At 54.2% G+C, this 10,597-nt stretch overlaps 1 protein-coding gene across 1 annotated transcript; it reads right to left on the bottom strand.

Annotated features, from left to right (window-relative positions):
* Positions 1-3,329: 3,329 nt before the first annotated feature.
* Positions 3,330-9,571, bottom strand: Upk3b (uroplakin 3B). Its single transcript, XM_052754769.1, has 6 exons — positions 8,887-9,571; positions 8,594-8,743; positions 7,428-7,653; positions 6,035-6,114; positions 4,978-5,107; positions 3,330-4,004 (listed from the first exon to the last, which is right to left on the bottom strand). Exons 1-6 carry the CDS (start codon positions 8,966-8,968, stop codon positions 3,845-3,847), a joined length of 828 nt encoding a protein of 275 aa, XP_052610729.1. The 5' UTR covers positions 8,969-9,571; the 3' UTR covers positions 3,330-3,844.
* Positions 9,572-10,597: the final 1,026 nt, after the last annotated feature.

The following is a 10,597-nucleotide window of genomic DNA, read 5'->3' as shown; positions in this document are numbered from 1 at the left end:
GGATTCTGCTGGAGAGAGGGTGCGGGTGATGCCCTGGGGTACGGGTGATGCCCCGGGGTGTGGGTGATGCCCCAGGGTGCGGGTGATGCTCTGGGGTACATGTGGAGGTCAGAGCCAGCTCTGTGGAGCTTGGTCCCCCCTTTCATCTCTATGTGGGTCCCCAGGATCAAGCTCAGGCTTCCTAGCTTTGGCCGCAAGTGTCTTTCCAGGCTGAGCCATCCTGCCTACACTCCACAGCCAGGAAGTGCTGCACACCATGAGTTTTACAAGGGCTGGGTTGGGCTGCGCTGTGCTTTGGAAACTTTGGTTGCTTTTAAGGATCTCCATTTTCTTGCCCCATCCCTCTGAAGGGACTAGGGAGGAGGGAAGAGCCACTGGACACTTGAGCATCCTTAACTTTCTGCCTGCCATCGTTCTACTGGCTTGAGACTCCGGGGGAAGAGGGGGTGTGTTTAGTTGTCTGTGAAGAAAGCTATTGATTTACTTTATATGCTGGTATATTTTAAACCAAACTTGAAGTTTATTTCTTTGTTTTGTGTGTGCGGCAGTGAGTGGAGGTCAGAGGACACAACTTTTGGGAGTTAGTTCTCTTGTTCTACCATGAAGGTCCTGGTGACCAAACTCAGGTGACAGGCTTGATAGCAAGCACCTTCACCCAAGGAGCCATGTCACGGTGTCTCTGTTGATGTTGGGACAATTCAGGCGGCTAGGGATGTAAATTTCCCTCAGGTCATTGGCAACGCCTGCATGAATCTAGAACAATGATTGGAAACAAGTCTCCGGGCTGAAGAGATGGCTCAGTGGTCAAGAACACAGGCTGCTCCTGCAGAGGACCCGGGTTCGATTCCCGGCATCCACACATGCTGACTCACAATCCTCTGTAACCTCAGTTCCAGGGAATCAACCCTCTCTTCTGACCTCTTCAGGCACCAGGTGCGAATGTCGCACACACACACACACACACACACACACACACACACATTCAGGCATAACACACACATAAAACAAATATTTTTTAAAAAAATTAAAGAAGGCTGTGTTATTTCCTATTGGGAAGGGGGACAAAAGGCATTACCAGGCAGATAGCCCGTATACCTGTCACTCTAGTAATTGAGAAAAGACCATGGTGAGTTCAAGGCCAGCATGAGCTAACATATCAAGATCCTATTTCAAAACACACACACACACACACACACACACACACACACACACACACACGTGGATGCGTCCCCTCCCCCCAACTCCTTTACCTGGGAATCTGCTGGAACTTTCGCTGGGGTGGTACATTCATTTTTGGTGCATAAAGGTCTCCGTTCTCGTGTGTGTGTGTATGTGTGTGTGTGTGTGTGTGATATTTTGTGTTTTTGAGAACCTTAAACTTTGTGTATCTGAGAACGGTCTTGAACTCCTGATCCTTCTGCTTCCATCTCCCGAGTGCTGGCCTCAAAATCACAGTCCTTCTCATGCTTCGGACACGTGCCGCCAAGTCCGCCCTACCCCATTTCCCCTCCACTCACTACTTCGTAGGGATTGCAAAGGCAAACTCACGCCCCCGTGTGGCGGCGGCGGGAATCGCCGCAGCCTTTGCAAAAGCCTCCACAGAAGGCCACAGGGCACCAGGATCCCAAAGTCGGGGACCCTTTCCCAAGGCTAGCTGATCCTTGAGCCCCGTGAGAATACACTCACCTGAAAAATGAAAATCCCTTACTTGTGTTCGCAGGTGAGTGTGTGGGTGGAGTGCGCACAAGTGCCACATGCGTGGAAGTCAGGGTCAGAGGACAGCTTGCCAGAGCCGCGTCTCTCCTCCCATGTGGAAACCACCCAGGTCCGCCGTCTCACCTGCCCTTCATTCGTCTTTCAACTCAGCAAACACCAGTGATCCATGGAGACCAGGACAGGTGCTGGGACGAGTTGGTGGGATGGGGTAGGGTGAGGTTAACCCTCTCCAATCCCAAGGAAGGAGGTTAAAACCCCTCCTGGTCTACAGGGCCCTGGGCTCCCGTCTAGTGCAATTTCAAAAGTTGCTCCACGCTCTATGTTTCTCTGGTCAGTGGAACATTTGGCCGGGGTGTAGCTTAGGTCTACACCTCCAGGGGTCACTTGAATGCTGGGGTGCAGCAGGATGGAGGATACGACTCTGAAACAGGGGTTTATGGCTTGATAAAAATCTGGTCAACAGAGTGAGATCCAGGACAGGCACCAAAACGACACAGAGAAACCCTGTCTCGAAAAACCAAAACCAAACCAAACCAAACCTGCCACTGAAGCATATGCCGGGAGAGAGTCGCTGTGGCCACTCGATCCTGAAATGTAGCCGGGTCTCTCTGTGGCTCCCAAAGCACAGGCTGGTGGGGATCAAAGGACCCACAAGAGACCGTGCCGGGACCACAGGCCGCACGCTCCTGTCCCAGAGCCGGCGTGGGCAACACTCCTGCCACAATAACGTTTATTAATTTCCAAAGAGCTTGATCAGACAGGCCCAACGGGACGTGGGGTGGGGTGGCTGCACAGTGTGGGCAGGCAAGCCAGTGGGCCTCAGGTTTGCCATCGAGGAGGACGGGATAGCTCTGCGGGCTTGACCTGGCTGAGGCCGGGAATACACCCTTCCCCTGAGAGGATGGGGGTGCAGGCACGCCATGAAGTGGTTAGCAGGAGTGCATGCGCGGGCCCTGCTGCCACGTGGCTACAGCACACGGGCGCCCCCGCATGGTGATAGCGGGAACCACCGGCTTTGTCCCGGAGAGCTTTTCCTTCGATGGAGTGCCGTGGGCCCCAAAGAGCCCACTACGGCAACTGCGAACGTGTGACCCTGAGGACAATGGGAGGGCATGGCATCTCCCCTACAGTAACAGATCCCACATCTGGACAGGTGTCAGTCTGAGGTTCAAAGCAAGGCAGACAGACTCCTCCAAAGTCAGAACCAGCTGTGCCCACGCCCGTGCTTAACACTGTATGTGGCTCACAGCAGGTGCGCAATAAATGATGTGGAGTGAGCAGACAAGTGTGTGAACCCCCTCTCTGTGTGTGTGGGGGCTGGGGTAGGTAGCCGAGCTGTCGTTAATAGCCATTTACACTCTGTAACCTTTACACCGGCGACTCCCACCCTCCGAAAGAGCCAGGCTCTTGGGACAGGGTGGGACATCTGCAGATGCATGCCAGCCCTGGTGACTGGGTAGGACAGAAGGTGGTCCGAGGCTCCTGTGCCTCATGATGGGCCCAGCCCAACGTACTAACTGCAGCAGAGCAAGGGATTCTCTGGGTTTTTGCTTGCTTGCTTGTTTGTTTGTTTGTTTGTTTTTTAAATTTATTTTATTTATTATGTATACAGTGTTCTGCCTGCATGTGTCTTTGCAGGCCAGAAGAGGGCACCAGATCTAATTGTGGGTGGTTGTGAGCCACCATGTGGTTGCTGGGAATTGAACTCAGGACCTCTGGAAGAGCAGTCAGTGCTCTTAACCTCTGAGCCATCTCTCCAGCCCTTTGTTTGTTTTGAGATAGGTTCTGCTCTACAGCCCAGACTAGCCTGGAGCACATGACCCTTCTGCTTCCATGACCCTTCTGCTTCAGCCCCCTAAGTGTGTGGATCACAGCCTTGTGAGACCACACCCATCTCCTCCTGAGTTCTCTGAAGTCTGGTTAAGGTCGGGATGGACTAACCACTTCCTCCAGCCTTACGTAAAGGAAGTTAGGCAGAACTCACTCTGACCTTAACCATCTCCAAATGCGCCGAGGCCTTGTGAGGGACAGAGACAGATATGAGGGTCTGTGAAGATGGCAGACCCCCCCTACAGGCCCTGTGTCCCTGCTCTGTCCTTCACCCCAGGCCCAAGCTGCAGAGACCAGGCTACGGGCTGAGACTGGGAAGGGGATCCAAGCTAGGCTCACAGCCCACCGGCAGGGTGGCAGCCTCGCTGGGGGGGATGTGGTGTGTCATGTAGCGTTTTCCCATGAAGGAGCCAATCCGTAGCTGCTCGGGGGCTTCCTCAGGCCACCACAGGCTGGAGCTGCACGTGACAGAAGGGGAGAGGCAAGTTACATCCCAAACCAGAAGATGCCACATGACAGCTATGTATGTCCCCTTCCCCCAGTCTGTCCCCTCACCGACCGGCCCTCCTTTTTATTTGGTGCACAAAGTGTGTAGTGTATATGTGTATGCACATGGGTACACACGTATGTGTGTGTGTGCATGTGCCTGTGGGGAGGCCAGAGGTTGAGTTGAGTGTCTTTCTCGATCTCTCTATATTTCATATATTTAAAAATATGTATCGGTTGGGGGGTGCACATGCCACGGTGTGTGTGGGGGTCAGAGGATAACGTGCAGGAGTCAGTTCTCTCCTTCCACCACGTGGGTCCCAGACAGAGGTCCCACCCAGGTCATCAGGCTTGGTGGCAAGAGCCCTTACCCACTGAGCCATCCGGACAACCTTATCTTTTTAAGACAGAGTCTTTACCTGAAACCCTTCACGACTGGCTGGCCACAGATTCTAGGGACCTCCCTCCCCTGGGTTAGGTTTACAGACACTTACAACCACATCTGGATTTTATGTGGGTGCTGGGGCTCTGGACTTCAGTCCTTGTTTGTGCAGTGAGCCCTGTACTTACTAAGCCATCTCCCCAGGTCTCTCTTCCCTCTGTATTGGAGCCAACTGGAGAGGCACCTCCTCCAGGTAGCTATCCTTAATATCTACCCCAGGGGCAGTTACCAAACCACTCCAGGGGCTCCTGGAGAAAAGATAAAGGCCAGGGGAGAAGCCCCAGCAGAAGGCACAGACCCCTGACCCCGTCTTCAGGTGAGCTCCTATCACCCAGGTGACAGACGCAGAGTGGAAATTCTCTCCACACTGCCTGGAAGGGCATGAGCCAGCTCAGAACTGCGGCATTCATGAGAGGACTCCAGGACTGAGGGATCAGGACAGGGAGGGGGTTCCAGGCAGAAAAGGTGCCCTCGGGGTGTCACCTCAGGGTGTCATCACTCACAATCGCATTGTCCAGGCTGCCAGGAAAGCCAGGAGCAAGAGGCCAGCCAGGGCAGAGAGGATGGACGTAATGACGATCATACAGCCGCTCCGCCTCCCGGGCCACGTGTCAATGGAGCTGGGGGATTTCCCTGCACACATAGGAATCATTCAGAGGCTGCCCATCCACCCCAAGGCTGTCTATCCCTCACCATTCAAGTTCAACGTGCTTCGAGGCTTGGATGAGAGTCTCCCAAACCCACCTATCCTGTCCACCAGACTGGATCCGCCATTGTTCCAACCTCTTCTATACTGGATTCACCTTCTAGACTATTCCCTCCACTTCCTCCATCACTGCCCACACGCAGCAGGCAGATCTGGGGACTCACCTTGTCTCCATGTTGGTCCCTATGTCTGAAGGCATTGAAAGCCTTCAGATGACAGTCACCTGTCACCCCACCCAATTGCCTTGGTAGCCTGTCTCTGAGGCAACCGCCACCCCCAACACTGGCCTCTACCTGGAAGATGATGCCTGGGCCCTTCTCCCTGCAGTAGAGAGGACCTGGGGCTGATGAGGCAGGGGCTGGGCAGCTAAGCAAGGGTTCATAGGTAATGAGCTAGGACTGGTGCTACATGTTTGTAATCTCAGCTACCTGGAAGGATGAGGCAGGGGATCTCAAGGACAGGCCATCCTGGGTTACAGAGGAGAGTCAAAGTCAGCTTGGGCAACTCAGACCCTATCTCAAAGTAAAAAGAGGGCTGGGAATGTAGAATCCCCCAGTGAGGGGCTGGGGCGTGGCTCAGTGGTAGAGCACCTGCCTAGAATCCCCCAGTGAGGGGCTGGAGTGTGGCTCAGTGGTAGATAGAGCACCTGCCTAGAATCCCCCAGTGAGGGGCTGGAGTGTGGCTCAGTGGTAGATAGAGCACCTGCCTAGCATGCATAAGAGTCAATGTCTAGTACTAAAACAACAACAACAAAGGTTTAGCACCATTATGATGGATCTGACCCAGGTCTCACTCTACAGCATGAGGTTCAGGTAGAGGTTAAGTCAGTCTTCAATCCCTCACCCCAGCACTACCTTGGTGGAGATAAATGGGATTGGACCACTTCGTCTCAGCCTTGGGCGGACCACTGGCATCCATCAGAAGGAACTTCACGCTGGAGACAGAAAAGCAGTGGGGACAAACGTAAGTCTCGGATGTCTCGATCTGGGCATGGTGGCACAGGCCTGATGTCCCAGGCACTCTGTAGGCTGAGGGAAGAGAGTCCTAAGTTCAGTGCCTGCCTGGCTACATGGCAAGACCTTGTCTCAGAAGAAAAGGTAAAGACGTGTTGAGGATTCAGCTCAGTGGTAGAGCCCCTGCCTAGAATCCCCCAGTGAGTACTGATCTCTGGAGACTATGGGGGCCACCCATATGAGAAGAAGGTAGGCCTCTAATTAATAGCCCTGGCAAAGGCAAAGAGATGGAGGTAGGGGTGTGGTCAGGGCCTGTTGGGAGCCTTGAGGGCCTGGACAGTAGGGAGGGGGAGGACTTGGCTCTGGGAAGAGAGCATGGTGTGCCCAGTAGAGTGGAGGGAGCCAGCATTGGTGGCTGATGGGAAGAGGGCAGGGTGGAGCGGCCGGGAGAAAGGTGTTATGGCCAGCATTGATAAAGGAACAGAGGGAGGCTGGATGGACAGAGGTGCCATCTCCTGAGACTCCGTCCTGCAGTCTGGGCTCCCACTGTTCTGAGGACACCTGGGATCTTCATCTCATGATGGACCCTGAAAAGAACCTTGTTTGAACTCCAGCACAACAGGCCTCAGTTTCTTCATCTGTACTACGGGTTGGGAAGCCCATGTATTCTGTCAGATCTGCTTATGACCAGAAACAGTGATCTCATCCTGAAACCCACCTTCCCCTCTTAGGACACACTTGGAAAGGACTCTCTTTTTTCTTTCTTTGAGGTTGAGTCTCATGTAGCCCAGGCTAGCCTTGAATTCAATATGCAGCTGAGAAAAACCTATACTCCTGGCTTCCCTGGCTTCTCACCCTCTTGAGTGCTGAGATTTCAGGCATGCACCACCACTCCTGGTTTATGTGGTGCTGGGATGGAACCCAGGGCTTCACACATGCAAAATAAACACTATCACCTTAGCTACACCCCCAGCCAGATGATCTTTCACTTAACAGAGTCTTAGGTAGTAGCTTGCCTCAAACTCATTATGTCGCGGCAGCTAGCCTTGAACTCACGATCCTCCTGCCTCTGGCTCCAGAGTGCTGGGATCACATGAGTGTGTCACTACGAAAAAATCTTTTTGACGCCCCCACTACGCAAAGAAAGTAAATTGCAGCTAGCATGGGGGAAGAGCTGTGACTGGCCAGCATCCAGAAGAAGGTCCTGGAGCCGCAGGGTCTGAATCTGGTCCAAGAAGTCCCGCCCCCCTCCCTGAAAACATCCAATCCCAGGGCAGGGGCTCCGCCAACCCACCTGTAAGGCCCCTGACTGGGGAGGGGAGCGTTGCAATAGGGTTTCTGGTAACAGCCGGAGTCATGGCCCACCCGAAGCACCGGGACACCTCCACTGCCACCCGTGGGATCCTCACAGGGCAGCTGATCCAGGGACAGGGGTAATGTCATATAGTGGCCGTCAGTCAGCAGCTGTGGGGAGGTCGGGATCTCAGCAGGGGTCTGCGGGTTCTGGAAGCCCCTGGAGACTGGAGGAAAAAAGGGTCAGATAAAGGCAAGAGCAGGGGCCGTGGCTGTAGCTGTGTTAGGTATACGAATACAGAAGGATGGTGAGAGGTCAAGGCGCTTGCGCCAAACCTGACGACCTGAGTTGGCTCCCCGGGACCCTTGGGGGAGAGAACCGACTCCCCCAAGCTGTCCTCTTGAATTCCACGTGGACACCCCTGGACCGACATATATGTAAAACAATTATTTTAAAGGAATAGAGAGCAGCTGACTGCTTCTGTCCCAAGAAGCGACCTGCAGAAGGCACGGCCTGATTTCTCCAGGTGACAGAATGGGATATCTTAGAGTAGGGCTTCTCAACATGTGGGTCGTGACCCCTTTGGGGGTTGAACAACCCTTTCACAGGGGACGCACATCAGACATCTTGCATATCAGATATTTACATTATGATTCATCACGTAAATTACAGCTATGAAATAATTTTATGGTTGGGGGCCACCACAGCGTGAAAAACTGTATTAAAGGGTCGCGGCATTAGGAAGGCAGAGAACCACTGCTTTAGAGTGACCAGTGTCTCCAGAGGGCAAGCTGTGATGTAACACGCAGTTGGTAGAGTGCTGGCCCAGCCATGCTAAACCCTGGCCTCTATCCCCAGTACCACATGAACTGGGTGTGGTTGTGCATGCCCACCATTCCAGAACTTGGAAGGTGGAGGCAGCAAGATCGGAAGTTTCAGGCCTTCTTCATGGGCTACAGGAGACCCTGCCTCAAAGAAAAAAAGAGGGAGAGGCGGTCCCTGTTGACCTTGGAGGACTTTTACCCACCTGGGGCATAGCACATACCGGGCCAGTCTCCAGCCCCGACCCCCACACCCAGAGACAAAGTCAACAGTGCCATCCTCCTCCAGGTAGCCCCTCTCAGCCTATGCCCCTCACCCCAAGACCCCCGGTCCTCAAAACACACCATTACTGAAAGCCACCACCAGCCAGATGGTGTCGTTGGCTGAGGCATGCCCATCGAAGACGCACCGAGGCTGCTCCAGACAGAACGTGGTGGCGGTGACCTTCCCTTCCAGGTCCCAGGCTGTTATCTGCGGCTTGTAGGGAATCAGGTCTATGGGGGACAAAGGTGAGAAGCAAGGTAGATGTGGCGGGCCTGCGGGCCTCCCCGACCCCACCCCTGCTCCCAGTTCAGGAGGTGGAATGGGTTCCACGTACCCCAGGTCTAAGGGCGTCCATTTCGGGAGTTGCACTCACCCAGACTCAGGCTTGAGGAGAGCCACACCAGCACCAGGAGGAGCAGAGGCCCAGGGTGAGGCTGCCTCCGGGTGAGCCCCATGACTGCCACAGCACTTGCCCGGGGCAGAGGCAGCCTTGGGGGCTGGCCCTGTTACACCCCACCTCCAACACCTCTGGCCTACTGTGGCTGTTACTCAGGCTGCCCGGACAGCAGGAAAGACCTGAAAATATGAATTCACCCTTTCCCCCTCCCAAGCGCGTCCAGCCCATCACGGGGAGGGGCTAGGTGGGCTCTTGTGGGGGGTGGGGGCCTCCGGGAGAGGGGCCATTTAGGATCGACCTTCACACGACCTCCAGCCACCCCCACCCCAGAGCGGATGACTAGACTGTGGTACCACCTAATTCCCTGCCCCCGGGAGGGAAGCCCCCCTCCTCTATCTGAACCACATACCTGAGATTCCTGAACTCTGGGTGCCAGGAGCCACCCTCTGGCCATCCATCCCCACCCAGGAAGTGAGGAGAGGGGGGCAAGCTTCGGGTAGGCTGGCCTTGACCTGCTCCAGCCCCAAGCAGCTCCGGGACACTGCTGCCCTCTAGGTACCCTGTGCGCTCCCCTGTGCCCCATGGATCCACATTTTCCCCAGCTCTGAGCCTCCAAGGCCTTCTCTGGGGCAAAAAACTTGACCTCCGATAGGACAGAACAAATCAAGCTTTTCACTTACGCAAACCCTTTGAATCGCATTCTATGTAGTTTTACATTATTTATTTATTTATTTATTTATTTATTTATTTATTTATTTATTTCAAGTTTTTCAAGAAAGGATCTTGCTGTGTAGCCCTGGCTGTCCTGGCACTCGCTCTGTAGACCAGGCTGGCCTCGAACTCACAAAGATTTGCCTGCTTCTGCCTCCCGAGTGCTGGGAATAAAGGTGTGTGTGCCACCACCGCCCAGTTTATTGATTGATTGATTTTTGAGGCAGAGTCTCCTGTAGTCCAGGCTGGCCTCAGACTCACTATGTAACAGAGGATGACCTTTGACCTCCCGATGCTCCCGCCTTCACTTCCCAACTGTGGGATCACAGGTGGGTATGCACCGCAGCTCTGATCGACACCGTGCTGGGATGGAACCCAGCGCTCTGTGCATGCTAGGCAAGCACTCTGCCAACTGAGTGACACCCCCAGCCCTCATTCTATGTATTTTTTTAAATTTGTTTTTCATCCTGACCAGTTTCCCCTCCCTTCTCTCCTCCCAGTCCTTTCCCTACACCTCCCCTCTGCAGTCTGCCGCACCCCACCCTCACCCCGCCCCCGCCCCCAATCCACTCCTCCGTTTCTATTCAGAAAAGGGCACGTCTCCCATGGGTATTGACAAAACATGGCAGATCAAGTTGCAGTAAGACTAAGCACCTCCCCATGTATTAAGGCTGGGCAAGGTGACCCAGTATGGGGAGTTGGGTCCTCAAAGCCAGCAAAAGAGAGAGACAGCCTCTGTTCCCGCTGTTAGGAGTCCCACAAGAGGACCAAGCTGCACAACTGTAACATGTACACAGGGCCCAGGTCAGTCCCATGCAGGCTCCCTGGTTGTTGGTTCATGTATTCTTTATATATAACTCATAAATACTGCTGTAAGACCCACAGGTCAGTGACTCGAGTGTGTGTGTGTGTGTGTGTGTGTGTGTGTGTGCGCGCACGCGCGCGCGTGCACAAGCCCTTGTTTTTGAGACAGGTC

This window comes from Peromyscus californicus, unplaced genomic scaffold (genome assembly GCF_007827085.1).
Source record: "Peromyscus californicus insignis strain IS unplaced genomic scaffold, ASM782708v3 Scaffold_2__1_contigs__length_46816999, whole genome shotgun sequence".
NCBI classification, from domain to species: Eukaryota; Metazoa; Chordata; class Mammalia; order Rodentia; family Cricetidae; genus Peromyscus; species Peromyscus californicus.
The sequence above is the reverse complement of the archived record's forward strand: the minus strand, read 5'-3'. Positions and strand labels throughout refer to the sequence as shown.